General features: G+C 39.8%; 1 protein-coding gene across 1 annotated transcript in view; it reads left to right on the forward strand.

Annotated features, from left to right (window-relative positions):
* LOC135364280 (synapsin-3-like) overlaps positions 1–5940 on the forward strand; it is an 85079-nt gene extending 79139 nt beyond the window's left edge. The window contains exons 4-5 of the mRNA XM_064590236.1: positions 5700–5791; positions 5901–5940. Coding sequence (XP_064446306.1) covers positions 5700–5791; positions 5901–5940 — 132 coding nt within the window. The remainder of the gene's footprint in view (positions 1–5699; positions 5792–5900) is intronic.
* The last annotated feature ends 9675 nt before the right edge of the window (positions 5941–15615 follow it).

Raw genomic sequence — 15615 nt, forward strand, 5'->3', positions numbered from 1 at the left:
ATTCCCATCAGTCATCCAATTCCAAGTCCCACTTTCAGTTTCTGTCCCATTGATCTGTTGGCCTAATAGCATCCTTCAACTTATCGTAGTGATGATTGCAATCACTGTTTCCATTCTGTCATCAGCATCATTACAACAAATGCAATTATTAGTAACCAGCCACGAATACCCCATGCTTTCAGGAATATTATCTACTTGGCATCACGTGCTTGCCAGGTGCTAGTTCCAGTGAGAATGCAGCCAAAGAAACTGAATGCATTCCATCTTATTCCTGTGTGTGTTGTGTGTGCACGTGTGCACACGTGTGCATGTTTGTGCATGCACCCGTGTGCATGTGTGTTTCAGAACTGGACGTGAGTTTAGTTATAAAGAGGTGCTTATATTGCCTTCTGATCTAGTGAGCTTTAGAAGAGATTTTGTTAGTGGATAGGATTCCAACCATATCTAGTACCTGTAACAGAGCTTGGAAGCTAGAAAATTCTCTGTCAATATTTGTTGTTAAATATGTGACCACTCCCCTCTTCTGCAGCCTCTAGTTTTCCCAGTGCCCCCCCCCCAATGTTAATGCCCCACTCCCTGGAACCAGTGAAAATGATATTCGAAAGAGACTTTGCAGATGTGATTATAGTTATGGACCTTAAGCTAGGGAGAGTGATTATCCAAGTGAGTCCACACAAACCCTTAAAAACAGAATTTCCTCTAGCTGGATACAGAAATGTGGCAGATGGGGAAGTTAAAAAAATTTCTAAGAATAAGAAGGACTCAGTGTGCCATTACTAATTTGAGGATGGAGAGTGCTATGAGGCACACAATGCAGATGGCCTGAACCGGCTGGGAGAGGCTCCCAGGTGACACTAGCGAGGAAGTGGACTTCAGTCCTACAACCACAAAGAGCTGAATTGTGCAAACCACCTGAATGAACTTGGACGCACGTTCTTCCCAGAGTCTTCCAATAAAATCCCAGATGATTAGCACCTTGATTTGGGCTTTATGAAGTCCGGAACAGAGAAACCAGCCAAACTAATATGGGCTTCTGACCTACAGAGCAGTGAGATAATAAACGTGTGTTGTTTGAAGTTTTTTACTTTGTGGTAATTTGTTATGAAGTAACAGACATACTAGTAAGGGAAGATGGATGCACTATATAATGATACTTGTGTTCCTCCACAGGGAGTTCAAGCTCCTTCTGGACTGGTCTCCGACCTACCTTTCTAGCTCTGTTTTCTATTATGTTCCTCCATAAACTCCATGCCCCAGCTACAAAAGACATCTCACCATTCCATTGATCCAATAGCCCTGTGTTCTTACCGTGCTTTTGTTACTAGAAACTTAGATTGGGCCTTGCCTCCTTTCTGCTTGGAGACCCCCTCTGCAGTGTTGTGGTCTAATGGATCTGGCAATGGACAGAGTTTCAGAAGGCAAGCTACATAGCATGTGTAGGTATCTGCTCATCAGAAATAAAAATAACACTTTATTCAACAAGCATTTTTGGATACCTACTGTGTGCCTGAAGCTGGGTACAAGGCAGTGAACAGCTTTCTAATAAAAATATTATTGCTTGGCATTCCTTTGTCATAAGATGTGATGTGATAAAAGATTTTTTCCTTCAGTCATAATTGGGGGACACTAGTTGAGAAAGAAAGATCTATAGAAATGAAAGGCACTGTAGATATAATTGACTCCGTTGATTATGATTCTTTCATTTTAAAGATGAAGAGAATTACAGTGGAGAGTGAGGGGTTTGCCTGCAGTCATTGTCATTGTGTCATTGTCAAATCCAAGATTTAGATCCCTGTCCCAGACGTCAAGTCCAGTTCCTTTCCTACTATTCTTTGATTCCTCCATGTACATGTTTTTAAAAGTCACAAGAAAACTCAGATCATCTAGCACTTTCAGGTGTAATTGAGATCAGTGTCAAAAACCTCCCACACCAGGTTTTAACAAAGTCCCTGTATGTGCCTAATACTGCAAAAATCTGCCCGTCTTTAATGGTGTCTAGAGACAATCTCCCACAAATGTGTAACATGACTGTTTCCCCTTTCAAAACAAAATCTTGACAATCAAAATTATACACAGCCTTCTTCATTTTCCAAAGCCATACATTATAGTGTTATTTCTTTCTGTTAAAAATAAGGGAAAGGAATTCTTTAAAATGCTCCTCATAGCAGATAGGGGGAAATGTAATGAGGTTGAGATAGTGGGTTCAAGCTTTCAATAAGGCATAAAGAAGCTCAAATAAGAGAGGATGTTTAGACCTGTGCTGAAACCCGGAAGTTCCTTTATAAAGCAAAGGGCAACTTGTAGGAGCAGGTGAGCATGGTAATAGTGGAGGCACCATTCCTCAGTACAGGCAAGACTCAAAGTCATAGCAGTGCTTGACGTTATTAACCTCTCAGCTGGACAACCACACTAACAAAGCTGAAGGGGCTGAGCTCTTGATTTTTTTTTTTTTTTCTTTTCTTTTTAACCTTTAGAGAGGTGGGGATCCTCTGAGGAGCTCTTTGAGAGGTCTAGTCACAATGGTGGGTTGCGGTGTGAATCAGAGAATAGAACACATTCCCTTTGGCCAATCATATCATTAGGGAAACATTCAACTGGTTTATTCCGGATAGAGCCTTTGAGGTCATCTGGTTGCCCAGTGACCATATTTTGGAGCGGGTGAGTAGGAAGACTTTTTGTCTGATCAGCAGGTTGAGACAAGAGGGATGGTCATCCTACTTTGTCTTTGGACCTGTCATCACTGGGCCCTATTTGGGCTGCTTCCCTCCTAGAATATTACACTACTTGATATCAAGTTGACTCACTGAAAAGCTGCAGTAATTGAGACAACTTGGACCAGACTCAAGGTTAGATGAATAGATCACATATGAAGTCACTTCATGTTTGACAAAGGCACTGAGGTAATTCGGTAAAAGAATAGTGTTTTTGCTCAGATCTTATACAAAACATTAATTCTAGATGGATTACAGATGTAAATGTGCAAAGACCCTGTTTCTAAAAAAGGTCACATTTGTGGGTATCAGGGGTTAGGGTGTGGACATATCTTTTGGGGGAGACAGTTCAACCCGCTACAGTTTCTGTGTGAACTCTGAGGCTCTTCAAAAATAGGTGCTCTTTGAGATTCTACCAAGAGGGCCATCATACTATCTTGAAGGAGAAGTGCTTGGATACGTCTATGTTCATTTCCAAGTTTTGTTTGTTGAAGTTTTTAAAAAGTAAAATACAGAGGAACGCCCTCTCTTCGCTACCCCAACTCTCTATGCTTGATCCAACAGAGACTTGCTCCCCTAACAACCCAGGCATTTACCTCCTATACTTATTCATAAACCATAACTGGGAAATAATTCTAGAAACCTTAAGCTGAATACGATGAACTTCTAACTTGTATATCCAAGCCTGAGTGTCTTTTATCCAGATATCTCTTTCCATTCGGGCAGCAAGACAGCCTCTGGGGCTTTGCCACCTTGGAGTTGGAGATTCTATCATTCAAGATTCTGATTTACTCCCTTTCTTCAAATTTTTGGTACCCAAGTGTTCTGTGTTGCAACTTTCTTCTAACTTCTTTTTCTCCACGCACTCATGCAACAACTTTTATTGCTAATTCTTCTTTGTAATCTTGCCAGTGAAGTATCTTAAACATGATGGGACTGAATTTTTAGGTCATTAGACTTAATAAACAGGTCATTACCACTATTTACTAACCTGGACTCATTAACAGAGCTCTTTGCTCTTCACCTTGACACAACATAATGAGGCTATTAATTAAAGCAAGAGACATAAGTGCTCTGGGTTTCCTTTAATGTCATCTGGGGAGATGACTAGGTCTTTGGTCATAATTCTGTTAAATGTTTCCAAGGGGATACATTTAAATCACTGTGAAGTGATATTTCCCTTCAATATAAACTTGGTTTTCTCTTCAACTGGGCTATTTTTAGGTCCCTAAAATTCCCAGTTGTAATCCACCCAGTGCCTTATTCAGCTAAGCAGTGGGGGTAGTGGGGTGTAGCAGTTAAAAGCATAGGCTGGAGTCAGACTGCCTGGGTTTAAATGCTGGCTCTGCTACTTACTGTGTACATTTTACAAGTTATTTAATCTCTCTTTGCCTTGGTTTTTTCATCTGGGTAAGTGTGAGGATTAAATTAATTCATACATGTAAAATGCTTAGGACAGTATTGGCACATAGTGAGTTTTTCATATGTATGAGAAGCTATTTTTATTCATTTAATCCTGAGAAATAGCTTTTGGCATCTACTGTGTAAGGCACAGTTTGGTACTATGCATTTTCTAGGATGGGGTTATGGGTTGAACTGTCTCCCCCCCCAAATTCACATGTTGAAGTCCTAAGCCCCAGTACTTAAGAATGTGACCTTATTTGGAGATAGGATCTTTCTAGAGTTAAAGTGAGGTCGTTAGGGTGGACCCTAATGCAGTGTGACTGGTATTCTTATAAAAAGGGGGTCTTTGGATACAGAGACATGTATAGAAGGAAGATGATGTGATGGAGAAGGGAGAAGGTAGCCATCTACAAGCCAAGGAGAGAAACCTGAAACAGATTTTCCCTCACGGCCCTCAAAAGGAACCAACCCTACCAACACCTTATTTTTGGACTTCTAGCCTCCAGAACTGTGGGAAAAGAAATTTCTGCTGTTTAAGCCACCTAGTGATGGTACTTTGTTACGGCTACCTTAGGAAGCTTAGATGGTTGTAGTAACATGGAATCACTGTCCCCAGGGGGTGTATAATCTGGTAGGAGGGATGTATTCCATAGGGCTTTGGTCACAAGCAACAGAAATTCAGCAGATCTTGCTTAAACAAATAAGAAAGCAAAAAGATGTATTTATAAAAATACAGAGGTATTGTATTAAGCCCAATGGCAGGATCGTAGCTGGCACATAAACATCAAGAGTACTCCTCACCTCTTGCCTCTGCCCCTCACTTACTGACTGTGACATTTCTCCCTCCGCCCCCTTATTTTCTGTACTTTCCCAATCCAGATGGCAAAAAACATGATCTTCAATTATACTTAGGTTTTGTGTATTAAATACAGCCCCTAGAAAGAAATTACATGAATCACTCAGCAGTTTCAAATTCTAATAACAAGAGCACCTTATTCCTCCACCCTGGGTCAGGTGCCAGCCCCATCAGCTGTGACTGAGAGAGCAGTATTTCAGTGCATGGACATGGTGCTTCCACTGTAACCCTGTAGGTGGATGAAGGGGTGGGGCCGTGACCAAAAGGGGTAGTAGTGGGTAGATGATGAAAGGACTCCATTAATAGGGATAAGCGATCACTAGCTGTGATGCTATACCACTGCATAACCTGAAGCTGGAGAAACCTAGGGAAGATGTTGTTTTGAACAGCCTTTGGCCTCGTATAGCCCTGAAGCTGGAGTTGCTTCTTCTACTTTCAAGGAAGTAGAAATTAGTAGTGATTAAAAGCATGGGTCCTTGAATCAGAGACAGGAGGGTTTCAATCTAACTTTGCCTTTTATTAATTATGTGACCTTGGACATGGCACCATGCCTCTGCACCTCAGATTTTTCATGTTTCAGAAAGGGGAGTAAATAATATTACCAACTTCCTAAGTTTCAGGTGAGGCATAAGTGTGTACTTGACACATACAAGTACCCAATAAATGTTAGTAGTTTTTAGCATCATTAGTTTTTGATGATTCCTTTTGTGTTTTGCTTTCTCCTTCAGGCTGAATTCTCAGAGTTGAACCTAGCTGCCTATGTTACTGGGGGCTGTATGGTGGACATGCAAGTCATGAGAAATGGGACCAAGGTTGTGAGGTAAGGAGGACTGAGATACAGAAAGCCTTCATTTGAGAGGCATGTGTGGGTACCTCACAGAGCTAACCCCTCTGTCTGTTGCCTCTGACCTGACTTCTGCACCACACAGGTGCTCTCACATAGCGAGTGTTACTTCCAAAGAGTTTTAGGTGTTGTTGCTACAGGAATGGCTAATGACACAAATAATCTAGGGAAGCAATGGTGGTGTGCTGGAATGAGCCCTGGTCTTGCAGAGAAAAGACTGGATTCCATTTCTGGCTTCGTAACTCTATTTGGGCATATTATTTAGTGTCTCTTACCCTCTGATTCCCATCTGCAGCATGATGATTGTAACACACAAGTAAGAGACATGTATGTGAGAGTGCCCTGTTCATTCTAAAGTGCTGTACAAACGTAAGGGTTTATTAGAATGAGCTATGGCCTGCTTCCAGCCTATGGCATCTAAATGTTCAAAGAATCCCCTCCCAGGACATCAAACCTAAAAGTACTGGATATACCATTTTCCAAAGAATCTGTTTGTAATGTATGCTGAGCTTGAGGGGGAGTGAGGGAATTCTTCAGAAGCCCAGAAAAGTCAAGAAAGTACAAACCCACAGAAGAGATAAAGAGTTGTATTAATATATTTCTACCTATTAATACATTTCTACCTATATTTCTCATATTAATATATTAAGCAACCAGAATAATACAGACCAGGTCTCATGAGGGTTCAGATTTGGGGAAGTAGAGAAAACAGGAAGAACTTTGAGGAAGAGGTGGCATTGGTTCTAAGCCTTGTCAGTGGTGGAATATGGACATTCTATGCATCATAGGGGTAAGAAACAGTCTTTGTAAATGCAAAAGAAGAGACCATGTTTGGGTAATTATGATAATTCAACTAATTCAGCCATCATTTACTGAGAGCCTACCATGTGCCAAGAAAGACATTATGTGGCTTTCCATTTCTAATAATGATGGGCTAGATTATTTGGACCAACTTTTCCATTGAAAACAACTTAAAAAATTAAGTTTTAAATAATCATCAAAGAGTTTTAAATAATCATCAAAGAGTTGGCAAGATATTAAGGAATTACCAAGAAGAGAATGATGGGGAAAAGGAAACTCAGAAAGATGAGTGTGTACAAAAGTTACCTTTTTCCAGGGTATTTGCTAAATCTGGCAAATTTGAAAATTGGTTTTGATAGCCTAGCAGGAACAAAAGAGATAGAAATCAATGTCCAAGGCCACTCAAGGTGGGGAATGTAATGATAGGGCCTCCTCACAATAAGCTGAGACCCAAAAGGACCACATTTTCAAGGTGAATGTGAATTATAAGTACATGAGCCCTCACAAGTAATTGTAGCTTGCATTGCAGTTTGATTGGTCTTCCAGGGAACCTTAAACTTGGTTTATGGTGATCCCAAACATGCCAGAAGTAAAAGCAAATCATATGTAGAGGAAGGTACTTTCATCCTAGGCTTCAAATAATTATTCAAATAATTTTTTTTACAATAGCTAGCACAGAGTCAAAGATAACCAGGCATAGACACCATGAATGAGAAGAAACAGAAACAATAGACAACAGAAAGAGACCCTGAAAAACATCAGATATTGAACTTATCAAACAGCAATTCTTAAAAAAAATACTTATTAAATTGAAAAAAATCAGGTTTGAAGATTTCTTCCAGAAATAGAAAACAGTACAATAAAAAGTGACACAACTGATTTTTTTAAAAAAATCAAATACAACTTCTAGAAATGAAAACTACAATAACCAAAATTATTGGATGTGTTGTGTTTAGCCGCATATTACACACCATTGAAAAGGTGCTAATAAGTGAAATATAGAGCTGAAGAAATGATCCTAATGAAGCACAGAGAGAAAAAGATAGGAAATGCAGAAGAGTTTATTAGATCTTGTGAGAAAGTCTCTCATTTAAACAGAATCTCAAAAAAAGAATGGAGCAGAGGCAGTATTTTAAGAAACGATGGTTGAGAAGCTTTCAGAAGGATACCAAACCACCAAAATCAGAAGCTCAACACATTTCAAGCAGGATCAATAAAAAGAATTATACACCAACACACAATAGTGTTGTAAGTACAGAAAGATGAAAAAAACCATCTTAAAAACATCCAGAGAGGAAAAGGCAGATTAATTTCTTGGAGTAACAGACTGACAGCTAGCTCCCAGGCAGCAGCGGTAGAACGACATCTTCGGGTTGCCAAAATAAAATAATTGCCAAGCTCTTCCATCTTCAGGGAAACATTTTTTATGAATAAAGGCAAAATAAAAACATTTACAAAGAGAATACCCTCACTAAGGAAGATTGTAAAGAACATGCTTTAGGCAAAAAAGAAAATGATCCCAGAATAACATAGAGCTGCAAGAAGATGTGTACAACAAAGAAGGTGGTAAATGTTAATAAATATTGTCTTTAAATAATGATAATAACATCTTACAGATTTAAAAAATAAACGAAGAATTAAAATACATGACACGAAGATAGTACGGGCTAGGAGGAAATAGAATTAAGGTGTTCTGAGGCCCTGGTATTTTCAGGGAGGTAAGTAAATGTATTGATTAATAACAGGCTTTGAAAAGTCATAGATGCATGAGGTAATTGCCAGGGTAATTACTTAGAAAAAAAAAAAGAAAAGAATGTAGTAAAACTTAAAAGCTGTAAGAGAGAGAGGGGCGCCTGAGTGGCTCAGTCGGTTAAGTGTCTGACTCTTGATTTCAGCTCAGGTCATGATCTCAGGGTCGTGGGATTGGGCCCCGCACTGGGCTCTGCACTCAGTGTGGAGTCTGCTTGTCCCTCTCCTTCTGCTCCTCCCCCACCCCACCCCCTGCTGTCTCTCGAATAAATAAAATATTTTTTAAAAAAGCTACAAGAGAGGGAATAGAAGAAATAGTAAAAGAGGACATGAAAGGAGAGAAAAACCAACATAGAATGTGTATTGCAAATAAAATAAGATGGTAGATTTAAATCCAAATATATAAGCAGACTGATATTATTCTAAATGGCTTGTACAGCAGTGCTGGTTATTAAAATACTGAAAATTTTCTATACAAGTTGGTGAATAGCTTCTGCCCTCGGCCCAATGAATGTCTTCAGCTACACTTACCCCATGGATGGGCAGACCAATGGACTGCTCTTTTGTCCCCCAGTTCACCACACTTCTGTCCCCCAGCTCATATCCTTGTTCTTCCCATGGTCAGAGGATGCCCAAACACTATAGGGAAGGCACACCCTTGGAAGCAGTGGTGGAACCCCGGAGAGAAAATGCTTGGTTTCCTCTGTCCCTTCAAGGCTATAAATGCCTATGAGTCCACTGGAGTCGCCCTCTCATGGTCACTTGTGAGAACTACAACCGCTGCAAAGTATCCCATGAATTGTTAAATATTTATTATCATCAATATATATCATTAATTGCATTAAGTGTAAAAGGACTGAATGCTCTAGTTTATAGAGCATCTACATAAAAATTTTCAAAGTAGATTTTTTAAAATCCAGCTATATTCCTTTCAAGATTTTCATCTAAAACATAAGAATATAGAAAGTTTGAAAGTTAAAGGATGGAAAAAAAAAAAAATATATATATATATATATATTAACTGGTCAAAAGAAAGCTAGCTGATGTAGCTGTACTAATATCAGGGGAAAAAATAGACTCCAGGTGAAAAGTGTTACTAGGGCAAAGGAAGTAATTCATTATCATAAAGATAAGAAAGAGACAATAATTTTAAATTCATGAGCACCAAACAAAAATGCCTCAAACTATACTTCAGAAAATATCAAATTTATTTGTGCTTATACCCTGTTTCCCTACCTGGAAAAGGAACTGAATTGTCTTATTTTGTAATATATAGAAACGAGAACGTCCATCCCATTAGTTCTCAAATTTGGCTACAGATTAGAATCACCTGGGAAATGTTTTAAAATCCTGATGGCCAGGCAATATACCAGACCAATTTCACTAGAATCTCTGAAGGTACGGTTTGGACATCTGTAGTTTTAACACCCCCTAGGTGATTCCAGTGCACAGCCTGATGGAGCACCTCCCCAGAGAGCTCCGCATCGGCCCTGCACCGGAGCTGCCTCAGCTGGGGCTGGATGTGCTGCCAGACACAGAGACACAGGGGAAAGTGCCATGTGATGATGAAAGCCGATGACGGTGATGGGTCTACAGGCCAAGGAATGCCAGTGACTGCTGTCAATCACCCTAAGTGAGGAGACAGGCATGGAACAGATTCTCTCAGCTCTCAGAAGAAACCAATCCTGCCGACACTTTGATTTCAGATTTTTAGCCTCCAGAACTGTGAGAGAATGCTTTTCTGTCGTTTTAAGCCGTCCGGTTTGTGGCACTCTCTTTAGGCAGCCCTAGAAAACTAATACAGTAGTGCTTTTCAGATTTTAAGTGCATATCCACCCCCTAAAGATCTTGATAAAGTGCTGATTCTCATTCATGAAGTCTTCAGGTAGGACCTGAGATTCTGAATACCTACAGGCTCCCAGATGAAGCCAATGCCGCCAGACCTGCAGCCTCAGTTTGAGCAGCAAGGGTTTGGACAAGCTCCCAGATGCTGCTGTGGCTCGGAGAACACCATACCTTGAGTAGCCAGAGCTGAGGGCAGTGCCCATATGGCCAAAGCCCTGGGTTCAGAGGTCCATGGGGCTATTGAAGTTTATCCTGTCCATGCCGAGGATGGTGCTTAACGTCTAAGCTAGACAGCTCGTTTTGGCAAGCCACAAGTTACAGATCTGGGAAAATAGGCACGCCAATCAGCCCAACTCATGGTGTGTCCTGCAGGCAGGGAGTCAGTAAGAATCTCCCTCTGCCACGTAGTGCTGTTTCAGGCTCTAACTGTGGTTTCCCAAAGTAGGAATATTGAGCAGTGCTCTTGACTTGCAGTATATGCTTTCAAAGAGACTTAGGTGTTACATTGAAAATGCCTTTAATCACTTTCAAGTGTGCAATATGAGCAAGGCCTACATCTTCTGAAGTAGTGTTCATAGGAAGTACCTTCAGAAAAGTTTACCAGGATGGGTGGTAGAGCAGACCACAGCTGTTTTTCTCCAGCATTCATTCTTTCTTCTTTGAGGAACAGCACTTAGATTTTCCATTTGGGTGATCCCTCCCCAACTTACAGTCTGTGTGGTGTCTAGAGCTGATGTCAGCTGGTGTCAGACTGAATCAGAATACTGCAATGGGATCTAAGCCAAGCCAATGAGAATCCATTGTGAGACTTTTACTGGAACCCTTGGGTGGGTGACACGTGTGCATTCTGCTGGGGCTCCTGAGCTGGTGGGATGGATACCTAGAGCTGCTGGTGGCCATCTCTTTTTTTTTCCCTCGAGGGAAGGCTTTGCTGAGGTTGAAGCCAAGACAAAGGAAAATACAGCCCAGGGAGAGTGAATGACCTGATGATGTTATTCAAGGCCCTGGATCCAGATTCATCTCCAAACCTTAGCCAAAAAAAAAAATCCCCTTTTGATTAAGCCAGCTTGAATTACACATACAAAATTCATGAATTTTTATTTATTTAACAAACACTTTATAGCATTTCCTACGTGCTAGGCACTCTTCCAAGCACTTAACATGTATTGACTGATTTCATCCTTTCAGCAGCTCTATAAGGTATGTACTATTATAATCCACATTTTCTAGATAAGAAGGCTAAAGTACCAATGAGTTGGGTAATGAAATCAAGGCCTCCAGCCGTTAAGTGGCAAAGCTAGTATTTAAACCTAGGCAGTCTGACCTCAGAGCCCATGTGGGGAACCACTGCACTGGACCACCTTTTCAACAAGGGGGAGACCACTTCATAGTCAGAGCTGCTTAAAGAAGTAGTAAGTTCCTCCTTACGAGTGATATGCAAAAGTACCACAGCCATTTGGTAGGAAAATATTGTGGGGATCCAAGCACCTGACTTTTAGTCAGTGGGAATTTACTGAAATGAAAGGACACTAATTAGTAACATGAAAACATATGAAAGTATAAAGTTCATCAATAAAGTTTAAGCATTTGGTCCAATGCCGAATACTCTAATAATGTAATGGTGGCGTGTAAATCACTTTTAACTCTACTATAAAGGTTAAAAGACAAAAGTATTTTGTCTTTTTTTAAAAAAGTATTATGTCTTTTAAATAACTATATAACTATAAAATAACTCTAGCTATAATGATTTGCTAATGAATATATAATATAAAAAATGTGAATTGTGACATCAAAAACATAAAATGTAGGAAGGGCGAAGTAAAAGAGAATCTGTATGTGATCGAAGTTAAGTAGTTATTGGCTTAAAATAGACTGTTATAAGATGTTTTATGTAAGCCTCATGGTAACCATAAAGCAAAAACCTATAGTAGATACACAAAACAGAAAAATAAAGGATTCAAAGCATACGACTTCAGAAAATTATCAGATCACAAAGGAACACAGCAAGAGAAGAAGGAATAAAAGAACTACAAACCAGCCAGAAAACAACTAGCAAAATGACAATAGTAAGTCCTTGTCTATTAATAACTACTTTAAAAGTAAATGGAGGGGTGCCTGGCTGGCTCAGTTGGTTAAGCGTCTGCCTTTAGCTCAGGTCATGATCCCAGGGTCCTGGGATTGAGCCCCACATAAGGCTCCCTGCTTCTCCCTCTCCCTCTGCCGCTCCCCCTGCCTGTGCTGTCCTGTTCTCTCTCTGTCAAATAAATAAAATCTTTAAAATATAAAAAATTAAAAAATTAAAGTAAATGGATTAAATTCTCCAATCAAAAGACAGAGAGTGGCTGAATGAATTAAAAAACAACAACAACAAAAAAAAAAAACAAGATCCAGCAATATGCTGCCTGCAGGAGACTTTAAAAATGCTTATTTTAAAGACACACACAGGCTGAAAGTGAAGGGATGAAAAAGGATATTCCATGCAAGTAGAAACCAACAGAGAGCAGGGTCACTATACTTATATCAGACAAAATAGACTTTAAGTCAAAAACTGTAACCAGAAACAACAAAGGACATTATGTAGTGATAAAGGGGTCAGTTCATCAAGAGGATACAGCAATTGTAATTATATCTGTGCACCCAACATCAGAGCACCTAAATATATAAAGCAAATATTAACAAGTCTGAAGGAAGAAATAAACAGCAATACAATAATAGTAGAGAACTTCAGTACCCCACTTTCAACAACAGGTACATCATTGAGACAGAACATCAGTAAGATAACATTGGACTTGAATTACAATTTGGATCAGATGGACCTAACAGACGTACACGTACACGGAACGTTGCATCCAATTGCAACAAAATACACATTCTTCTCAAGTGCACCAGGAACATTCTTCAGGATAGATTATATGGTAAGTTACAAAATAAGTTTTAGCAAATTTAAGAAGATTGAAATAATATCAAGTATCTTTTTAGACCACAGTTGAAACTAGAAAAAAAATAACAGGAGTAAAACTGAAAAAAATCTGCACAGCAAAGGAAACAACAAAATGAAAAGACAATGTTTATCTGAAAATATTTGCCAACCACCTATCTGATAAAGGGTTAATATCCAAAATATATAAGGAACCCATACAACTCAAGAGCAAAAGACCAAATATCCAAAATTTTTTAATGGGCAAAGGACCTGAGTAGACATTTTTCCAAAGAAAACATACAGATGGTCAACCAGCACATGAAAAGATGCTCAGCATCACTAATCAGGGAAATGCAAATCAAAACTTCAGTGCAACTACTACGCAACTAATGAATCATTGAACATTACATCAAAAGCTACTGATGTACTGTATGTTGGCTAATTGAACTTAATAAAAAAAATCAAAACTACAGTGAGATATCATCGTACACCTGTTAGGATGGCTATTAAAAAAAGGCAAAGGATAGCAAGTGTTGGTGAGGATGTGAGAAAAAGGGAATCCTCATGCACTATTGGTGGGAATGCAAATTGGTGCAAGCACTATGGAAAACAGTATGGAGGTTAAATCTTTCATAAAAAATTAAAAATAGAGCTATCATATGATTCAACAATTGCACTTCTGGGTGTATATTCAGAGAAAATAAAGTCACTATTTTGAAGTGGTATCTATACTCCCATGTTTATTGCAGCATTATTCACAGTAGCCAAGATGTGGAAACAGCCTACATATTTGTTAATGGATGAATGGGTAAAGAAAATGTGGTACATATACAATGGAATATTATTCAGCCTTAAAAAAAGCAGGAAACCTGCCATTTGCAACAACATGGATAAACCTGGAAGACATTACGCTAAGTGAGTTAAGCCAGACACACAAGGAAAATACGCATGATCTCACTTGTATGTGGAATCTGAAAAAGCCCAACCCATAGCAACAAAGAATAGAATCGTGGTTATTAGGGGCTGGCAGATTTGGGGGAATGGGAACGGTCAAAGGGTACACACTTACAGTTATAAGATGAGTAAGTTCTGGGGACAATGTACAGCATAATGACTGTAGTTGATAATAATGTATACTTGAGTAGATTTCTAGTGCTCTTAGCTGGGAAGGAAGGAAAATGGTTAACTATGTTCAGTGATGGACATATTAATTAACTTGGTTGTCATAATCATTTCATAATGTATACATATATCGAAACATGTTGTATACCTTAATATATGCAATTTTTATTGGTCATTAGGCTGGGGAAAAAAGGAAGTGGCAGCACTTGGATTTGAACCGTGGTTTCTGGTTCTATGCCAGGTGTATTTCCAAGTGTCTTTAAATCCTGAGATTTTGTTCTCTTCCTCACTTTACGCCTGTCCACTCCATGGCATCTGGCTCTGTTGAGCCTACCCCAGGCTGGCATGGCATGTGTGGACTCTGAGTCTATACAGAAAGCAGCAGGCTTTCTCCAGAGATTTCTCCAGGACATTGAGTGTGATGCAAGCTCATCCAGGGTATAGGATGTGTGTGTTGCTCTCCCTTAGAATTGTGTTGCTCAGATCTGAGAATCTACCTCTCTGAGCCTTCATTTATTTATCTGTAAAAGGTAATCATATTATTTTACATAGTTTTGGTGAAAAGTTTGCTCCTTTGTTCCATAAATATTTATTAAGGGCCTGCTAGCTTGTAGGCTCTATTCCAGATATTGGGCATTGTATCAGACAGGGGCTAGGCAGAAAGCAGAGTTCACCCCCAAATGGGTTAAATAAAGATTATAATGAAGGAACCACTTACAGAGGAGCACATGTGGGACTAAGGGAACATGATGCTTCCAGAACCTAACAACAGCAGGAAGTAATTATCATCCCCAGGGATGAAGGGGCAGGAGAGGAAATAGAATTAGTAGTTTTAATCTAGTAGGGTTCACCTAGATTTGAGTGGGAGAGTCCCCCACTTGAACCAGCAGTGGTGGAGGGAACTCAGCTACCTCCAGAGTCATGGGACTGAAGCAGGGTAGGCACGAGAAAGAAACACCACCACCCTTCCCTCCCCTGCCCTCCAGGCTCCTGCTGGGGCCTCATTTTGGCCAAAGCTAAGCAGAGACCAGTAAGAAAGCCGGGTTGATGCCTTCCACGGATGCCCCACAGAATGGGGGCAGGAGGCACAAAAAGAGAATAACTCTCTTAGGAAATCACCAGTGAACAAAGCAGAGCAAGTCTCTGTTCAAGGTCAGATTTTAGTAGTGTTTTATAAATAGCAAAGTATTGCACACAAGTTGGTTAAATCATCAGTAATTATAGCAATTAAAATGGTAGAGTCCCTTACTCTGGTTTTTGTCAAACTCCCAAACTAAGGGTGTGCTGCCAGGCAGCCTGAGGTGCTTAAGAGCAACCCAGACATCCAGGTTCTCAGTAAAGTTGCAAAATTCTATTTAGAAAG

The sequence above is a fragment of the Mirounga angustirostris genome, unplaced genomic scaffold, assembly GCF_029215605.1.
Source record: "Mirounga angustirostris isolate CCGP_5_RB_7025 unplaced genomic scaffold, mMirAng1.0.hap1 SCAF_5, whole genome shotgun sequence".
Taxonomy (NCBI): domain Eukaryota; kingdom Metazoa; phylum Chordata; class Mammalia; order Carnivora; family Phocidae; genus Mirounga; species Mirounga angustirostris.